This window comes from Solanum dulcamara, chromosome 1 (assembly GCF_947179165.1).
Source record: "Solanum dulcamara chromosome 1, daSolDulc1.2, whole genome shotgun sequence".
In the NCBI taxonomy this organism is placed as follows: domain Eukaryota; kingdom Viridiplantae; phylum Streptophyta; class Magnoliopsida; order Solanales; family Solanaceae; genus Solanum; species Solanum dulcamara.
The window spans coordinates 4,747,109-4,768,237 of NC_077237.1; the positions used below are offsets into that span (position 1 = coordinate 4,747,109).

At 32.3% G+C, this 21,129-nt stretch overlaps 2 protein-coding genes across 2 annotated transcripts; both read right to left on the reverse strand.

Moving 5' to 3' along the window:
- On the reverse strand, positions 1–4,264 carry LOC129899078 (thioredoxin-like 3-2, chloroplastic). Its single transcript, XM_055973877.1, has 5 exons — positions 3,796–4,264; positions 2,373–2,447; positions 1,625–1,691; positions 471–488; positions 1–351 (listed from the first exon to the last, which is right to left on the reverse strand). Exons 1-5 carry the CDS (start codon positions 4,242–4,244, stop codon positions 247–249), a joined length of 714 nt encoding a protein of 237 aa, XP_055829852.1. The 5' UTR covers positions 4,245–4,264; the 3' UTR covers positions 1–246.
- Positions 4,265–7,025: 2,761 nt separating this feature from the next.
- Positions 7,026–12,900, reverse strand: LOC129899084 (amino acid transporter AVT1C). The gene is made up of 12 exons (XM_055973890.1): positions 12,739–12,900; positions 11,943–12,177; positions 10,235–10,554; positions 9,915–10,129; positions 9,696–9,719; positions 9,410–9,590; positions 8,594–8,813; positions 8,292–8,427; positions 8,043–8,208; positions 7,901–7,944; positions 7,732–7,794; positions 7,026–7,340 (listed from the first exon to the last, which is right to left on the reverse strand). Exons 2-12 carry the CDS (start codon positions 12,152–12,154, stop codon positions 7,248–7,250), a joined length of 1,674 nt encoding a protein of 557 aa, XP_055829865.1. The 5' UTR covers positions 12,155–12,177; positions 12,739–12,900; the 3' UTR covers positions 7,026–7,247.
- Positions 12,901–21,129: the final 8,229 nt, after the last annotated feature.

Genomic DNA, 21,129 nt, shown 5'->3' on the forward strand with positions numbered 1-21,129 from the left:
TTAAAATATAAAAATGGACATTTTGCACCAGACCAACTTTATATATCCCAAGAGCTGTTTTCAAGAAATGTACAGGATACAGGAAAAGAAATAAACACTTTCCTCTTTGAATGTTTGAAAAAAAGAAGGCAATCTGTGTGTATAGTCACTCTTTCAGAAGTACATCTGAAGTAAAAGTATAGGATATGGACCCAAAAAAAAAATGGAAAAATGGAGACTGATGAAAGTATAGGATATGCCTTCAAGTCACAAATTATCTTCATTTTCAATCATATCGCGGACCTCATTAACGACTAAATGTGCTTTGTGGCCGCCAATTACTTCCGCCTGTTTCTTCCCATCCCTCCATAACTGCAGACAAGTAACATTTACACTATGTTTTTATCATGAAAAGAGTGACAGAAATAGAAGGTAAAACCATATACGAGCAAAATTAGCTGTCGAGAAGCTAAATAGATAGTGTTTGTTACCTGTATGGTCGGCATTTTCTGTTTAGGTATCGTCACCACATGTATTTGGACACATGAAAAGGTAGAATTTAACATCATTAAATGAAATACCAATAAATTCAAACCACAACAATGCCCTTAACTAATCAAATAGCAACAATACTACTTTCTACGAATGAAAAAACTGACAACATTTTATTAATGAAAAAGAGTGTTTCAAGTAGCAGCGCGTATTTTTAGCAAGTAAAGGACTTGTGCATCGTATGACTGCTGCATGCTAGCTGTACATATGAGGTTAATGTCTATTATGGGGTGAAATCATCTCTCCTTGCTCTGCAGATGGCCCGAAAATGAAAGGCCTAGTTAAACGATCAAATGGTAAAGCTATCTTCCCCCTTACTTTTAACTTCACAAATCATGTGGTGCATGTCCAACATTTTCTAAACACACATCAACTTTCAGAGGCAAACCATGCCCCATCATCCTATTTATGATTCTCTAGCCATTGTCTGCATCAATTCATACTACCAATACACCAAAAAGTATTGCATCTACTAGTGCAGGTTACACATGTACCTCCTATGCAATTATACTGTTATCCATTTCAGAAAAGAATATCAGGTTAGGTATCCGACCTGACAGATAGCATGAACTGATTGTATACAATGCACCTGGAAAGAATCTAAAAGGGACTGGACTTTGGGCCAAGAAATTACATCCAGCTTCGGCATCAAAACTCAACCAAAAGTAGATTGGACCCCAGAAGAGTGGCTTAGTATTCGATGAGTTGAAGTAACAACCCTGAGAACCAACAATTGAATCCCAACGGATGCAATATGAGGTAAATTTTCTTCATCTGTCTAAGCTTAAGCCTTAGTGACATAGTTAACTGATACCTTTTGGTGGAAGGTAGCAGGTACTCGCTGGATTAATTTAAGTGCATGCAAGCTAGCTTGACCCTACTGTTACTTAAAGAAAAATTACTATAGGATTGGTCTACCTATCATTGACAACTTGAATTTTAATGTTTTCATCAGAGAATGTTGCAAAGATGGTGTTACAATAGCCTCAAGTGCTTGAGATAGTTTTATAAGTTTTACAAGTTTAGCAGTTAACAATCACACGAAAAAAAGACATTAAACATATGGAAGGTGTTGGGAGAAAGAAACCCTTACAGTTACTCCAGCACGAACCACAAGCTTGTGCGGCACATTATTGACATCAACAGAGTAAAAGCGTGTTCTGGGAAATTAAGATAGCAGAAGATCTGGATCAGTACCGAAATTCAACAAAAACTCTTTGCGCTCAAGAAATTAATGCAGAATGCATTCTGAAGTACACACAAGCTACTGCCTGCTGCAAACAAGCAGATACGCATGAGCAGGTGTTGCCTTAATTTAAAATTAATTCTTGAAATCTACTTTCGGAAGTAACAGCGATCATCCTAATCCAGTTTAGGAATCCAGTAATTTAAGTGTCCTCAATCCTTCCCTGCTATCTGAATCACGAGGACTAATTCTGATAACATGCCAAAAGTCTCATCTGATAATAAGAACTGTTCAGTGTTTACCAATCTATTATTGGGTCTTTCAGGAAGTAAGAAAGAACTACAAGAGAAAAATTCTGAGTACTCAACTCTTCTCAAAAATATATACAGAAGTAACAATGTTTATGAGTTATGAGTAGTCCCTAAACAAATAAATGTCACAAGAATCCAAAGTTTTGAAATATGTCAGAAAGATATAGAAAAGTTTGAAGAGTAGTGAGGAAGTTAATCAGGGAAAAGTTTAAAGTGTAGAACAAATGCTGCTTGCAAATCCTATACGAACCAATAGAAGTGCAACGAAAGTAGACGCTTTAGGCCTAGATAAAGCTTTTTATTGCAATGTGCTGTATCTGAAGGGAAATGCAAGAGAGCACAACCTTGGGAAGTAGTCAGCAGCCAATTTTTCTAATTTTGGTTTCAAGTATATGCATTTGCGGCACCAGCTCGCCATCCTGCAGATTCAAAGAGCTTTATACATCAAGTGAATACCAAAGTACAACAACAACAACCCAGTGTCATCCCATAAGCTCATCCACAAGATAACCAAAAGAACTTCAGCCTCTATCTTTTAGGTCATGAGAAAACGAGCCCCTAGGAAACAAGAGCCGTACCGTATGAGCAATTAGATTAAAGTTGAGAGACACATCGAGATAACAAATAAAATGACTTCCTAGGATTCCTAGGAAAGAACATTGGTACTAAATTGCAAACATGTATGATATAACCTTACAAGAAACTCTTGCATTTGCATAGGAATAACTAGCATATAAAACATAATCAGAACTAAGTAGCTAAGAAAACTGAGCCCTTACATTGCAAGTCATCGCCCAATAATTGGTATTTTCCTATATGCTTTCTAGATGTTGGCACTTTTTATTGAGTAATCTGTTTCAAGTGGGCCTAGTGACTACACAGTGCAATCACTGTAAATGAGCAAAACAAGGCATACAACATGTAAACTGATTGTTAACACTCTAGATTACCTCATCTTACTTACTATAATATATGAGACGTGATCATTAGGGTCGTTACACTAGGAACTCATTCGTTAAGCTCTTTATACTAGAAACTGATCCGTAAGCTCGTTAAACTAGGAACTGATCTGTTAACCTAGTTACAATAGGAACTGATCCGTTAAGCTTGTTACACTAGGAATTGATCCGTTAAGCTAGTTACACTATTCATCTGAACCTAGAGGAACTAGACATCTCATGATAGGGGGACATGTTACATTTCACCATTTTCAGAGATCTCACTGAATCACTTAGCTGACTTATGCTTGAGCCATCCAACCGTAATCACTGTTTTATCAAATATAAGATGGCAAAAAAACAAGTAATAACAAAATAAACACCTCATTTCCACAGTGCCAGCACCAAATTAAAATTGAATCAAACCCCAACATAACCACCATGAAACAACAACAACAACATACTTTGGTACAGAATACAACTGAAAAATCATAAACCAGCACTAACAACAACAACATACCAAGTGTAATCCCACAAAGTGGGGGTCTGGGGAGGTACTAGGAAAGGTAGAGAAGCTGTTTCCAATAGTCGTAACATTATTGAAAGCATGACCAAACATTCTGAACAGTAGTAACAAGAAACTACAAGACTAATGTTACGACTACTAATAGGGTGAGAAATCATAAACCAGCTAATAAAAAAGCGAACTTTATAAACCCCTTTTCTCTATATCCAATTTTAAGCTGACCCTTTTGATTATTTAACATATTCCAACAAGAAAAAATCATTCTTGACCAACTTTTTCTATACATAAATAGCAAATACGCACCATAGAATCACAACAGATTCATCAAGCTGATGTGCTTCAGCTATGACTCGATCAAATTGGGGTTCATCAGAAATGGGTTGTAGCTCAATCGAAGCAGGTGAATTATCAAGATCTTGTACATAACTTTCTCCATCATGATTTTCCAAAACCTGAACTTTCACCTTAAAGTCCAAATGAATTCTTGAAAAATTTAGGGAGATTGGTGCTAAAAGTACCAATCTTGGAGCTTTGAAAGATGAAATAGAGGATGGGTTTGATTTTCTTGAGAATAATTGTTGAATAACTGGAGAGAATTGTGTTGAGCTAGACATTACTTTACTGTTCAATAGAGCTGTGGAACAATGGCGGAGAAGAGTTAAGCGTGCATTGCACGTGCAGCGTTGACGGCTCTTGTAGTGGATATTGGGGCATACAGAAAATGATAAAAAAATGCTTTCTTTGGCATGCATTGAACCGTTTTAGTAAATATATTAAGAAGTGTTTGGACGGGCTTTAAGTTGGTCAAACTAATTTAAAACCCTCTTTAGCTTTTAGATATATTTGTCTAATGCTAACTTTAAGTCATAAAATTTTTAAAGTCAGTCAAAAATGAAAAGTTAGATTACTAACTTTTTTTTTCTAAGTGTTTAAAGTCATTTTCTTTGATCATAGAAATTACTTTTATATTTCTTATATTTTAACTAAATTCCCAAACTATCTTTTTTATTCTTTTAACCCTAAAATTCACATCATTTTCCTCAAACACTTTTATTCAAACACTCAACTGCTTATTTATAAAAATAACTTTCAGCACTTCAAAGTTCTAAAAGAAACTTCATACATAAAAATTACTTTTTTAAGCCCATCTAAACGGACTCTAAGTTTGTCAAAAGACTAATATTATTGTGGTGTTCGAGTTAATTTACATACACTTTGATTAATTTCATGATAATGTATCACCTCCCACTAGCGATAGGTATCATATAACTCTGTCCACCGAAACTAGGACATATGAGAATAAATTTATTAAAATTTAGCTATGGAAAAAAAAATGAAAACTCACACACATATATATAGGTATAATTTTTGTAGTTTTCTTATTATTTTAGGCATAATGCCATAACAAACAATCAAACTTGACATAAACACTCCAACTTTCCATATCACTAAAAACCTCAACAAAATCCAAAGGTATTTCATCTGGGGAACCAATACTGAGAAAAAGAAACTTCACCTCCTTAGCTGGGATACCATCACTAACACCAAGGATAAGGGGGACTGGAGATCCAAAAAAGTGAGCTTAGAAACAAAACCCTGCATGCTAGCTTAGCCTGGAGACTCTTTCATGGCCAGAATAGCCTCTGGAAAAAGGTCCTTATAAAAAAATACTCTAGAGGAAACCTCAATTGGAGGAGAAATCCTTGCTCCAGAATCTAGAATTGTGTTCTAGATGGTTGGAAGGAAAACCTTAATGGCCATTGATGGTCTGTGATTAAAGGTAACAGAGTCAACTTCATGCATGATAGGTGGATTCCAAACCATGAGCCTATTAGAAATATTCTCTATGGACCTTTGAGAGAAGGAGAGGATAACTGTAAAGTTTGTGACTTCTGGAATAATGGCAATTGTGACTTCTCCACCCTCTTCTTCCAGCTGACTGATAACCTCAGAACTAGCATTGCCTCTATCCACATCCATCTTGACTAGATCAGGAATGACAAACTAGCTTGGAACCTTACCACCAGTGATAACTTTACCTCTACCTCTGCCTACTCTATGATCCACAACTCCAAATCTCAGGGCCCTATCAATGTCATAAAGGATTTCAAGTGGATCTGGAAATCTTCTTGCCCTAACAAAATCAAAACATTCATTTGGTTCTTCCATCATGGCAGGCTTCCCACCTCTGCATAACTGAATAGAATATGCTTAGATATTGATCCTAATTGCAAAGTGTGCAATACCATTGAAGAGAACATTGACCACATTTTCTTTAAATACACCAATGCCATTAATTTTTGGAATGAGGTGAATAACAACTCCACTTCCTCTTGGAAAATCAATCCCTCTTTTTACAATAGATGTAACTGGACCAACATCTGGGTAGACAGTAAGAGGAAGCCCTTTTATAAAAATCTTCATTGGGACAACCTTCTTCCCTTTTGCTTTTGGAACATTTGGCTTAAAAGAAATGACAACACTTTTAGAGGGAACATAGATGCAATCCCTATCCTCCCCACCATCCATCAGGCTACTAAATATCACCTCCTCATTAACCCCCTTCCCACTACCAAGAGCATCATCCATACTACCATTCCAGTCAAATGGAATCCCCCAACGCAGGCCACTACATGCTCAATACTGATGGTGCCACTGGCAACAACACCAGCAATAGAGGACTTGGTGGAGTCATTAGGAATCACAAAGGGGAATGGATTATTGTCTTTACCAACAGGATTGCCCATAACAACCCAAAGCTAGCGGAATTCCAAGCCCTTCGCATGGACCTGCAGCTGGCGCTGGAGAGAAACCTCACGCCCATTGAGATCAACATTGACTCCATGGAAGTCATTAACATGCTCACCCAAAACAATCCTTTATTTACTGACAGCATTCTTGAATATAGGTTCTTGATGCAGACTCTGGGGAGACCACAAGTGACGCATGTCTACCGGGAGTAGAACAAGGTAGCGGATAGTCTAAGCAAAGAGGGAGCTAGGAATTGTGCATAGGGAAGACCATGTTTTTTTGTTAGTTACACCAATGTCTGCTGCCAAGCATGTTTCGACAGACATTGTGGGAGCTATATTTTGGAGGAAAACTAAACATTATGTCACTGCTTTTAATGGCCATACAACGGCCTTGGCTTGTAATAATGACTCTATAGAAAGCGGAACTAGTCCCTCTCCTCTACCAGACATTTAATAGCTATATATATGATAATGCTTTATTACCAAAAAAAAAAAAACACTCCAACTTTGAGTGTGCATATTTAGACACCTCAGTCTGTCTTCACTGCGCCAATTGGATACTCTAACTTATGAAATAACCATCTAAATACCTCCAAATTTATGTCATATCAGCAATGGATATCCACGAGACACAATAGGAATGAGTTGGAGTGTTTAGTTGCTAGTTGAGTCAAAGTTAAAATGTCTAAATGTGCATTCTCAAAATTGGAATGCTTACTTGCCGGCCATTGAAATCAAACTTAAGTGTTTGCTTATATATATTCAAAACCCAAGACTGAATTTTAGTAAAAAGAAAATGAAGCAATCTATATATAGCCATATGCTTTGAGGAACATGCAATCAAATGACATAAAGTTTCTTTTCTAAAGGACAAAAAATGATGGCATTAAAATCACAAGCCTGAGACTGAGAGTAGAACACACTGAAAAAATGGAATTTTGTTAAATCTTAGACTTGAAAACATCTATTATGGCCATTGTTTGTATTGCCAATTTTCTTCACTCATAAGCTGTGGATGATTTTGGAGAGAGCTGAGTAGGATCCAATAACTGCTGATATGCTGCCTATTGTGATAATAAGCATACATGTTACTACCTGCATTAAAAGAGACGGATTTAGGGCGGGTTCAGTAGTTCAATGTAACACAAAAGGATTTGGAACGTATACATGTATATAATGAAGATCACATTCATTATGAACCCACTAACTCTAGATTTTGGATTTTCCGCTGTGCAAATGAATTCTCATCAACGGTATATTTAATGCTAACAAAGAGGCGAAAGTTGTTGTTGTTGTTGTTGTAAAGAGGCGAAAGTTCTGAGAGCTATGGATACTTAAATCGACTACATAAGTTGATGAGTCGATTTAGTTTCCACGTAAACTAACAATCAAAACAACAGATGGTTTGAGATATAGGGAGCGTTTGGTATGGAGGAAAACATTTTCCTTCATACCGAACACATCCATAGAGAAACTTCTCTTGTACCTGAATGGGACTTGTTTTTCCCTTCAAAATTCTCAAGAAGCAAGCACAAGGTAGAATCAATGTCTGAAATATATAAGAAAAGATCGTATATTAGTACAATTCTATAAATACAAAAACGGAAACAGAAAATCTATTTAACGAAAACATAGAACTGGTAAAAAGGACTCACAACAAGCATCGTAAAAAATGATCCGATCAACGCCATCACAAATCCTGCAGGAGAATAAGTTTGATATCATTTTTTTTAATGCAAGGCCATTCCTAACGCGTTAAGGGGATCAAGAACACAATATTCAGGCAATATAACTTACCGAAAAAGGGAATTTTAAGAGCCACGAGTAATGTGGACAACACAAGTGCTGTTCTAATGAGGATACTGTACATGTAAGATTTGGAGTGGTTCGATGGTATCAACTCCTCCAAACTCATAGCCACAGGGGCCATAGTCAATGCATATTTTGTGAATGGATTAACGATCTGCAAAAGAAGCAGACGATTTGGCATCATGTGTTCAAGTGGTTGTATCAAGGAGAGAATTTGATCAATCAGGTTGCACTTACCGTGGTCCAAAAAGCAATCTTGGAGGCAACTAAATCTGTAGGCAAGTTTAGAGTAAACTGGGATTCAGCTGAGTCCCCAAACATCATGTATCCCATCACAGCTGCTCCGGCATACAACACAGTCACAATAGCAAAACTGCATCGAGATTATATCCACGTTCAAGAACAATAAGTAAAACAGGACAACACAAAAAACTTATCAGAAAGGCAGGATTCATTGTCCAAGGAAATCCAGAATGTTGACGCGGATAATCTCTATATAGCTCAAACTTGGCGCTGTTTTGATGTGTATAAATATTTACCTGGTAAAGAGGACAGCAGGGAATTGGCTGCGTTTCTCCAGCGATGTGTATATATTGGGAAACACTGCATGCCCGGAGTAACAATATCCATAAAGTCCAACAGCAACAGGAAGACTAGAAAGGTTCAGTACAGTTTCTTTGCTTTGTGTGCCAACGTGATCGACTAAACCAAGCCAGTACAAGCAAACGACAACCATCACAGAAGCAATAACTCCTCCAGCTGAAAATTATAGGTATCCGATTCAGAATTTTCATTGTCAAAATACTTTTTTGTTAATTCTCATCGTCAAACAGTTGAAAGAGGAAAATTCCAAAACTTTAGAAGTATCAAAAGAGAAGCTTATAAGAACTAGACAATTATTTCATCTCAAAAGGGGATTCTAAATCTCCAAGAGTACTGACCCCTGGATAATCTTATAATCTCTACGTTTCAATTTGTTTGTCTTACTTTCCTTTTTAGTCCGTTTAAAAAAGATTGCATCTTTCTTTTTTTGTCAACTCTTTAATGCTAACTTTCCACATGGCACGTTTAAGGCCACAAGATTAACGGTCATTTTAGTACATTCTACGTATCTTTAATTTAAGACCACCAGATTCAAAAGTTTTCTTTATTTTCTTAAACTACGTGTCAAATCAAAACCAGACAAGCAAATTGAAACGGAAAGAGTAACTATGAAGAATATCTACAGATAACTGAGAGAACATAAGCTTTATTATGCCAGTGGCCTTTATAGTGATAAAAAGTAAAAACAAGTCAATTTGTTTTTTTTGGTACTTCAGAGATGAAGCTCTTCTAATAGAAAGTTAGCTACTCACCTGAGATGTAACTAAGAACAGTAAGGTCTTGCAGCCAAACGGTAGGAAGAACAGCAAGGGTGGTTACCAAAGCAAAGAGATGCCTTGCATCTAATTGATAGCCTCCCAAATTTAAATGTGCATTTGGAAATAAAGCCGACAAGTTATCTCCCTCCAAAATTATGTATTCAACACAACAAGACTGCAAGTGAAGGACAACAGTAAGCATATACCAGGATGAGGCACACATTTAGGAATAAATAAGACAAAAGATACGATGGACAACGTGTAGGCAATGTAAACTTACATATAACTCCACGTATAAAACTATCTGCATCAACAAATAAACAGAAGAAAAGAAACAGTATCAGGAAGCGGTGAATACTTATGCTTAAACTGTCAAATATGTAGAAAGTTTAACATTATTTATGTATCGGGCATGAGATGATTGGCCAAAAAAATGAAATTACAGATTTTTGTTACTATGGTTGAAGTGCACAGACAACTTAAAGTCAATAGAACATACTGATATGATAATTCTTCCAACTGTACCGAATGCAGCCTGACCGATATCCGGGTAAGTCTCAAGCCCTGGTTGGCTGTCCAAGCAGTATCTCAAGAGAATGCCAGTATAGTACGAAAGCAAACCGAAGATGAATAATATAGAAAGCCCTGCCCATCCACCTTCCTTCACAGCATAAGGAGTAGAAAGGATTCCTACTCCACATAGAACATTAATACCTGTATGAAAACAAAAGAGGCATTAGTAAAACAATATGTTCCTCACAAACCATCAATGCACTATCTGTACAACCGATTACATGAGACTGTGTTCAGAGAACTAACCGTTTAGGACGCCTTGGCCATAAGAACTTTGACGAGAAACTGGTAATTCATGTGCAACCGATTTCTCATCAGGAAATTTCTTAATCATAGATCTCCTTGATGGAAGAGGAGGCAGCAAAGTATGAGAGCTACGCCGCTGTGGTGGTTGCTCCTCTTCTGCTTGTGATATGAGAGGCTTATGAAGAGAGGGAAACACTTCAGGAGTGTGTCTCCTTGTGAGTGACGAGGCAAGGAATGAGCTGCCTAAACGTGTTAATGAAGGTGTCCCCAGGAAGGTAAGACTTGGTGAGGGCACACTACTGTATATATCCATAGATTGCCTACAAGAAGTGTTTTACAAAGATTAGAGCTACGAAATATGAAACAAGTATCACATCACAAACTAGATGAAACTCGGTAGAGATAAGAAGCAAATGATTCAATGCTTGTTAACCGTGTAACAACACACAAAGCACCTTTAACGCGTATCAGGAATCATATTGAATATTTCCAAGTGATACACTAGCTTTCTTCTTTCAGTATTTCCAAGTGAATGACAGTGGTAGAAACTATGAGGTTCCGGCCAAGATAAATTATCCACACAATTCTCCTTCCCCATTTCGACACCCTCTACTGGTCGCTTTGATCAGAGACACAGTCATCAGCACCAAAACTATGGCTTGGTTGAAGACCATTGATGGGTAATATGATGGATTTCCTAATTTCATTCGGGTTCACCAGGCAATGGTGGCCATTTGAATTTTTGAACTGGAAACTCTTTAACTAAGAGTGCTCCTACATAGGGCCAGAAACTCTTAAGCCACATTGCAGTTGAATATCAAATCCAACAATTTCAATGGCGAAGCTTAACTCATCATGGATAAATGTTATAAAACCAGAACTATAATGGTTAGAATCATGAATCAGTTCATGTTTTTAATTCAAAATATGAAACTAGAGGACAACCAATGGAACAATTATCATAACAAGTAAGCATTCACCTAACAGAGCTGATGACATTATCCATCCAAAAGCTGAAAATTACCTTACTTTACATGTAAGCAGGAACCAGGAGCAAAGAATGTAACTAATAATCATCCAAGAACTCGAACTATGATGGCACCCCGATGAGCTTGTGAGTTAAAAGATTCATCTTCCGACAGACAGACACAGTTCATAATAGAAAATGGATCATTCAATAAACAGAGAAACCTCATTATGCTACCAAACAACAATAACGACAACAATGACTCAAACCAATCAAGTTGGAGTCGACTATAGGAATCCTTGTTGACCATGTTTCTCCATTTAAGCTCACGTCAGACTAATATTATACAAAATAAAAATTACTAGAAGTTAAAGCCCATTATGCTATCAACAACAACAACAATAACATACCCAGTGACTCCCACAAGTGGGATCTGGGGAGGGCAGAACGTCCGCAAACCTTACCAGTTACCCCTACTTCATGGAGGTAGAGAGGTTGTTTTTGAAGGACTCAACTCAAGTACAACAAATCAAAGTAGCTATGAAAAGGAAAAACGACAATGAAGAAAACATATCAACTAATAAGGAAAGCAGTGCAGATCATTCAGAAAAGGAATAGTAACAACAACAACAAAATAGTGTCATAACTGAAACACAATAAACAACAGAAAGCCAAATGATTCAAATATCTATATTCCAACTCAAGATATTGAAATGAACCAAAAGGAAATCTTTTGAATACCTATAACTCTGAGGCCAAGCAGGGTTAAAGGAACTAGGTTTGCTCTCGAGACGATCATTATGATTATCATCATCATCATCATCATTAGAGTATTTGGAAGAATTAGATTCATTTCCATCTCCATTTTCAGATTTATCCAATTGCGTCTCTTGATGATCATCCTCTTCATCGCTCTCTATGTAGAAACTATGATCAGAGACAGAATTCTTCATCTTCTGTCTTCCTTCAAAAAACTCTGCATAACACAAAATCCCTACCCGTTTATCATTTAGGCTACAAAATCAGACTCTAAATGGAAACTAATGAATCATCAACAAAAAATCTTTACAATAAAAATGTGGAAAACCTTTTGTTCCTCGAAAAATTATACCGTATATACAAAAAAAAAGAAGGTAAAAATGTAATTTTTTTTATGAATTCACTTTCAAATTCAAGGTGTAAGGCTCTTTCATTTTATTCATACACGTAATTTTTTTGTAAATCAAGAAAATTAGTGGCACCCCATAAATAAAGAAAGTCCAAGATTTGAAAAGGCAAGAATCTTTTCCATTCAAAAATAAAAATTATACAAAGAAGATAAACATATACCTCAAGGAAGTAAACAAATCAAAAGAAAGAGAAAAAACAAAACAGTATATCCCTGAAATTATGGCGGGTAAAAGTCAAGGTCATGACAGAGTTGAAAAAATTTCAACTTTCCAAAGACAAATTAAATTCCTATTTTGCAGATTCAAGAATCAACACCCCCCCCCCCCTTTTTTTTCTCTTTTCACAAAAAGAAGAAAAAGATTCTTACTTTCAGCTATGAATGTCAAAAGGGTGCTTCTTGTTCTAGCTGAAAAAGCTCTAAAGACTATGGTTTTTTGAGTAGACACACAGATTTATATGATTTTCTTGAAATTATATATTGAGGCAAATTATTGGTGTGCTGTGATATGGTGATTGTTAAATTAATATTTTTTCTAAGTATATATAATGAGTTGTAGATGATGACACAAATTTATATTTCCCTGACAGCACTGCACATGACTAAGCTTTGTTCCTTTCATGGTATTATTTGGTTATAGGATGGTATGTCCGGATATTTATTATTTTATTTTGTTTAATATATGAAATTAAATAATATTCTGTTAATCTTAAAATATATATAAGATTTTTGAAATTTTTGAGTCATAATTAAAAATATGTTAGATCCTACTCGTAGAATTTCACTAAATATGTTGTAATTAAAAATATATAGAATATATTAAAATATTCTTTAATTAAAATATGTTAACATGTATACTTCATATAATTTGCTATATATAATATAATATATGTCAACCGACTACTACGCATTTATAAAATTATACTAAATATATTATTTTTTGTTCATCATACTCCATTGTGCAAGTGTACATAGAATATAACTTATTAATTAATTTAAACAAATCTCAAGTGGCTATAAATTAAACAAATCTCAAGTGGTTATATATTTCATCTCAAGTTGAATCCAATGGGTAAGAAGAAAAAAAAGGAACAATTTCACAGCTATATTTTTTTGTAATTTATAACTCATCAACAATCAATACTATCTCACAAAGAAAGGTCACGTCAGTCTTTCTGTCAATGTTTTATCAGTCAGTTCGTCACATCAAATTCACATAATATAACTTACAATTCCTCTATAATTTACAATCTATTGTATAAAAATAAATTATTTAATGCACGTTAAAAAAAAATATTCGACTACGAATTTTATTATGGATTGCAAAATAATAATTGGGGACAATTGTACATGACAAGTGACAACTAAGTTGATAAGACAACTTTGATTTATCAATGGTGGAATATTAAGATATACCAGTATAAAACCTTATATGTCTACATCCAGTTTGAAAAATTAAACAATTAATATTAATTTAATTACATAACCAGTCAACAATATCAAGATCATACATGAGGACTCAAGCCTCCACATCACACTCTTTTGGAAAATGAGTTTTTGGAGATTGGGTAGTATTAAGTCATTTTAATTTGTTTTCCTTTAATATTATCATGCCGGAACGTGACACCCGATCTAAATATACCGTATCGGAACGTGACATCCGATTTAAATATATCGTATCGAAATATAACACCCGATCCAAATATATCATGTCGGAATGTGACACCTGATCCAAATATATCGTGTCGGAATGTGACACCCGATCCTGATATAATTACTTTATCATTCTTTATTATTACATTCCACTTCATTAATAATATTTCATCAAGCCTTTTATAATCAAGACACCATTTTTTATAAGGCAAGTTCAAGATTATGGATTTCATGGCCTCGGGATTTCTGACCAATCACAACAACATATCAACCATTCAAACCACAACAATTAAATGTGTAGTAAACTTCACACATTACTCAATGAATAGCAATCACTATTAAGAGTCTATCTATGATATAAAATAAAAATCATAACCTACCTCAACCGAAGAACTGAAGTAAAGCAAGCTAATCAACCAATATATTTCCTTTCTTCAATGCCTCAAACCAATTTTAATCTATCAAATATATAATATTTATAAATAAACTAATCCGTAAACATCAATATTATATATATGTTTAACCTAGACCCAATAACTCACCCAATTCTATAAACACGTTCTTAATCTTGATATCACTTAACATGTCTACTTCCATATTTTCTGAATTTCAAAATTAGGGTTAAACCTCAATTAAATTAAATAATCACTTTAAAACTTGAGCCTTTCGTAACGCTTTCGAACAATCAAAATATGTTCAAATACATAATCTTCATAAGAATACGAATCCAATGACACCCATATAGCTGTATTTATTTTTGAATAAAAATTGGTCATTAAAGTCAAATCTAATTTTTTTTCCAATTATGTTTACTCATGATAAAATAAACTCACATGTCAAATTTCAGCCAAAACGGATCGTTATTCGACCCTCAAATTAAGATTTTATGTGAAGAACCCTAGAATCATATTTTCTTATTTCAGCGTTATTTCTTCACCAATATACCCTAAAAATATGTTCAAAATCACACAAAAATTTAATGGAAAGGATGAGAATAATTACTTTAACGCTTTGGAATAAAAATCGTATTTTTCTTTTCTCCTTTATTTTTCTTTTCCCCTTTATTTTCTTTCTTCTTCCGTATTTCCTTTTTCTTCTGGTTTCTGCGTTGTTTCGCGTTTTCTCGTTATATATATATATATATATATATATATATATATATATATATATATATATATATATATATATATTTATTTATTTATTTATTTATATTATTATTTATTTCTTTGTTTTGCTTTCCTACTCAATTATGTATCAAAATCAATAAACTCTATTCTTTTTCTTTAATAATTGGTATAGAGTGTTAAATAAATTATCAATTTAGCCCACTAATTAAATTAGTTATTTAAATTTACCCTTTAAGTAAATAACTATGGTTATCGTATAGTCCAAAATACTCATAAAAAAATACGGAATGAGTCTTTTATGAAATAAAAAATTCTATTTCTCAAAACGACATAATGGGTCGTTGCAGTATAGCAATACTATTATTTATCCAACTATTTTTTTTAATGTTACATCGAAATATTGTTATAAAATACATATTAAAATATAATATGACAAGAATATTTTATAAAAAAATCACTATGAGGGAAAGATCATACTAATTTTTAGAGAAGAAAAAAGTTCGATTTTTAATATCGAGAAAGATCACTACGAAAAAAAAATATGAACTAGGGAATATAATAAAACTATATCACATGATAAGATTATTTAATTTTTATTTAAAAAAGAAAAAGAAAAAAAAGATTGACAACTTGTTGGGCCCAGTGGGACCCAAGCTGACTTGGCATAGTGCATAAGTCCAAAGACCAGTACAGTCGTGTTCAAATTAATTTGTGCACACCATAATTATTTTGGAGAAAAGTGTAAAAGAATATTTGTAACTTAAAAATTGTTTGTTAGTCGATATTAGTAATCAATAAATTAATTGTGAGGTATTATTTTATGTGTGTATTAATTAGATAAGATTTAGTTATTTTATTTTTTATTTTATATAAAATAATATATATATATATATATAGTAGTAAAAATCGATCTAAATAGAAAAGTCAAATCAAAATGATTTGATTATACAAATTTTTTAAAAATCAATAATATTTTTAAATTTTTTTAATTTTATTGAAAAATTAAAAGAAAAAACTAAATCAAATCAATAAATCATATACATACTTTTTATAATTATATCAAATATCTGTCTTGGCAGACAACATTGACTTAACTTAATTAAGTTTAAGATCTGAAAATATTTTAATAAATTATATAGCTTATAGAAAAATATCAAAGCCGTGTATTATTTAAACACTAAAAATGTTTCACAAATTTGTTAAGTCTATTTTAATAGATATGCAAATCAAAATATGTCAGAAATTGGGAAAAAAAATAAAATTGAATGATTGTTTTTCTTTATCGATTCTCCGCGTTTATTTACAATTAAACTATTATGTCTACATTCATTTAATAATTATTGTACCCCTCACGTTATTTTGTGTCCAAATTCATTACTCATTTATTTTGTAAGAAGAAACATAAATATCAACTCTAGATCTTGACCAAATAATTCCAAAAATAATAATAATGAAAAAGACAAATTAATTCTGTTTTTTTAGGTATAGGGATGACTATGGGTACGTGGAGCCAGTTCATACTCACGTCATAAACAATGTTTCATTTTCCTTTCAAAGTAAAGCGGTGCGTGAATAAAACTCTTTATTAGAAATTCATGTATTTAATTGGAACAAAACTTAGTTCAAATGTATAAATAAATTGACAAATTTAAGAGATTGATTATGTATATTAATTAAGCCTTTTTAAAAAAATCCTCTAATCGACAAGAATATTTTGGAAGGGGATTTTATAGTTTAAGTAATGATTTTTTTTCAAACTCGGTGTTCGGAGTCCGTGGAATTCTGATTAAATTTTGATCGGGCATTGCAGGGCTCATTCGGGGGTGACGCTCCCAACATGATTTTTTTTTCATTCCCAAAACTTGAACCCGAGATCTATGATTAATGGGTAAAACAGTCTCGTCACTACACTACAGCCCATACCATGTTGGTCGTTTAAGTAATGATTAATATATATAATCAATGTGCCAAATAACCTTCCAACACATTCGTGACAAGTAAGAAATTAAATAATAGAAGTAGAGGTCTCTAGAAGTAATTGAAACATCATTTGCTATGGAATTCAATAAAATAGAAAATTAAATTAAATTTTATGATTTTAAATTAAAAATATGTATAATAATATATCAAAATATTATTTGAATCATGTGGTTTAAGACGAATCATGTACAATGCTGGAATTAGACTAATTATCGAAAGAGATATTATGTTTATATAAACTAAAAAGAAAAATAAGACATATAAATTGAAACGAATTGACTAATATTATTGAAAAAAAGGAAAATTGTGGATCATTATTGATCAGCAATTGATTAACTTTGTAACACCCCTAGTTGAATCATGTGGTTTAAGACGAGTCATGTATAATGTTGGAATTAGACTAATTATAGAAAGAGATATTATGTTCTAGAAAAAAAATAATTATGGGATTGAGTTTTTCTAATTGTCTATTTATAATAATAATAATAATAATAATAATAATAATAATAATAATAATAATAATAATAATTAAAAAAGTATGACTTTCCTTTAATTAGAAAAATAAAATTTAGTGATTATACATCAAATTAGCTCATTCCAGACAAGTAATACTTTAGTTTTCATGTTACTATCCAACACACACACAAAAAAAGTAAAACATCCTATTTTTTTTTACTAAGACAATTAGAAAATATTTTTCTTCATAACTAACACACCCTTAGATGAAATATTTTTTCCCTCATGGTTTGTTATTGTTTCGAAGGTTACTTGTTGGTTTTAATAAGTTATATATTAACTAGTCTCTATGTTAATTAGTTGTCCTAACAATATAAACATCATTTTCTATACGTCCTAAATAACTAATATATATGATAAAGATAAGATAAAAAGTAAAAAGGATCACTATAACACTCACGAAAATGACAACATCATATACATCAATAACAGCGTATCTAATATAATTTTATAAATAAGATTTAAAAAAAGTAAAAAAAAAATATATATTCAGATCTTACCTCGATCTTTATGAATAAAAAGACTATTTTCGATAAACTTACGTCGATTATATTAGACACAATATAAAATTCTCATAGTCGGGGCAAATAAAACCTCAAAAAAATTGTCCATATCCTATATTTAGCTAATCCAAGAAAATATACTCCATATGTTTCAATTTATTTGTTTTATTATTTTTTTTTAGTCGTTTTAAAAAAGAAATCTCTTTTTTTTTGATAATTTTTTAATTCCAACTTTTCACATAGCATATTTAAAATCACGAGATTAAAGAATACTTTAATACATTTCACGTATCTTTAATTTAAAATCACGTAATTTAAAAAAAATTCTTATTTTTTTAAAATTATGTATCAAGTTAAAACTAGAAAAAATAAATTAAAATGGAGAGTATATAACCATAACAATTGTTTATGTGCAAAAAGAGTCACATAAATCAATGAAAAAGGGAAGTAGAATTAGAAACAGAAATGACAAAAATAACAACTATGGAATCTTACCTTTTTGTGATGTGAGAATCCAAAAAATGTGGAATCATGTTGTAATTCAATAGTTTTTGCCTTTTTCTTGACTTTTGACTTTGAAATGTTTTACTTAGCGTCAAGAGTTCATTAGAAATAATTTTTTTTATTTTTATATAATATGAATAAGATCTGTGTATATATATTATTTTTTCTAGATCAGATTTATGAGATTACATTGAATATATTGTTGTTATAATAGTAGTAATTGTCCTTCTAGGTAAATAATTGACATATGAAATTCTTACACAAATAATTTGCCGGATTTACTATTTATTTTTTATAGTCGATATATATAAATTATATACAATTATACATAAATTATATAACTGGGACTAATTATAAGTTAGAGCAATTTGGTGAGCAAAAATTTAGGTTAACACCAGGGAATTTTCTTTTCAAATAATTAATGGAGTAAAAATGATGATGGACATATAAAATGTTTATTTGGATTATATCTAAGACTTTAAGTGCATCATCTATTAATTATTTCCAGGAACTAATGGTCTATCATATTTAATCAAGTAGCCAAAATAACATGTAATCCATTTTTGGGCTTCGACTAATTTTGAGTTCTCATGGTGTAAGACCCATTACAAGGGAAAGAGCTTTATACTACGATTGTTTTTATTTTCTAGACTCGAATTCACAATCTGTGATTAACAATGAAAAGATTTTATTCATCACATCACAATCCTCAATGATATGCGCATGTAATTATAACACCTATAAGTTTTTCCAGGACCTATTTATAATCCTCAATGATATACCTGAGCTTAGTGCACCAAGCTCTTTTTTTTATTATTATTTATTTATTTACATGCGGTTACGAGAAACACACATAATACGTGATTAGTATGAATTTATTTTCATTGGCTTTCTCTGATGAAAAACATTGAGAAATTTGAACTTTCAAAACTATAGGCCCATAAAAAATTATAAAGTGTTTGTTCTGTTGATAGGCCCATAACAAAATTTTCTCAGTGTTGCAATTTATTGGGCCTCTGTAATTGTCCAATTGATAGGCCCATAATAAAATTTTAAGTTTACAAATAGAGGCCCAATTCAATCTTCATCTTAGGGCCTATACAAGAAATGTTGTCGAATTGGGATCTTTAATAGGCCAATTTGTGCAAATGTCTCTTGGGATAATTACGTGGATAAGCAAACATATACAAGTTAATTAGTTAATATAGTTATAGTTTGAATTAATTATGGCTCGTGACAAACATCTAGTTGTAATTATAGTTTGAGTTTTATATAATTCGCGCGATTTATACAAATGTTGTGCGCGAATCGAATTGTATAGCGAACTATACAAACACTACAAATTGTATAACGATTTATAAAAAACTTTTTGCATGAATTGTATAGTGAAATAACAAATGTTATACAAAAAATGCAAATTATATAGCGAATTATAGAAATATATACAAATGCTGCGCGAATTATACAAATGCTGATATAACTATAGCTACGAATTGTAATTAGCAAACTATAGCTATGAAGCATAATTAAGGTATTTTTGAGTTGCTATATGTGAAAATTTCCCCTATTTCCAGACCATCATTTAAATATCGCCTTTGAAAAATTACCCTTCCAAATAACTTTAGACTCATATCTAATACTTGTTCATATATTTTTAAGAAAAACTAAATTCATGCCCATAAAAGCAAAATAATTATAGAAAAATACCCATTTACAATTCATACCCTCCAAAGCATGCGACTCCCGACCATGATACTATCTCAGTATCAATATACTGACATGATATTATTGGAGTTTGTTTCAATCCGCAAAGATACCACCACAGTATATCTATATATTGTCATGGTATTATTGATGTCTACTTCAATCCTTTAGCGACATCTCCATGATACCATCATATACTGATATGGTATCATTAATAATAATTTCATATAATCAGTAACACGCCTAAAATTATGTATGATACCATTGTAGTATGTGAATATACTTTTGTGGTAGCACTGAGATTTTCTTTATTCATTTATTCACAAAACTACTCATTTATCAATGATAACATAACAATATATTTATATACTGCTATGGTATTATTGAGGTTTTCTACCTTCATTAATGTACAATTAAGTCAATCTTCAATAATACAAACAAATTATATATATAATAGCATGGTATCACTGACTAATGAGCAATCCTTCAAGTAAGGAATTTATGATTTCTCAATAATGCCATCACATAATATCATATATAATAGCATGGTTTCATTCACCAATGAGCAGTCCTTCAAGTATATATCATATATTGACATGATGTCATCATAGTATATATACACTGTGCTGGTATCATAACGGTATTTCTAAGTCATTCGATATTATATGAATGATACTACCACAATATATTCGTATATTATCATGATATTGAAAATTCTTAATAAGACACTTTTAAAATCCTCAATGATACCATAACAATATATTGCATATGTT

Coding starts and splice junctions, on each gene's coding strand:
- LOC129899078 (XM_055973877.1), bottom strand. CDS start 4,244: ATGCATGCCAAAGAAAGCATTTTTTTATCATTTTCTGTATGCCCCAAT. Junction 2,448..3,795: donor GAATCTGTTGTGATTCTATG/GTGCGTATTTGC, acceptor TTGAATCTGCAG/GATGGCGAGCTGGTGCCGCA. Junction 1,692..2,372: donor GCTGCTGACTACTTCCCAAG/GTTGTGCTCTCT, acceptor TTAATTTCCCAG/AACACGCTTTTACTCTGTTG.
- LOC129899084 (XM_055973890.1), bottom strand. CDS start 12,154: ATGAAGAATTCTGTCTCTGATCATAGTTTCTACATAGAGAGCGATGAA. Junction 9,720..9,914: donor TTGGAAGAATTATCATATCA/GTATGTTCTATT, acceptor TTGTTGATGCAG/ATAGTTTTATACGTGGAGTT. Junction 9,591..9,695: donor TTTTATACGTGGAGTTATAT/GTAAGTTTACAT, acceptor CTTCACTTGCAG/TCTTGTTGTGTTGAATACAT.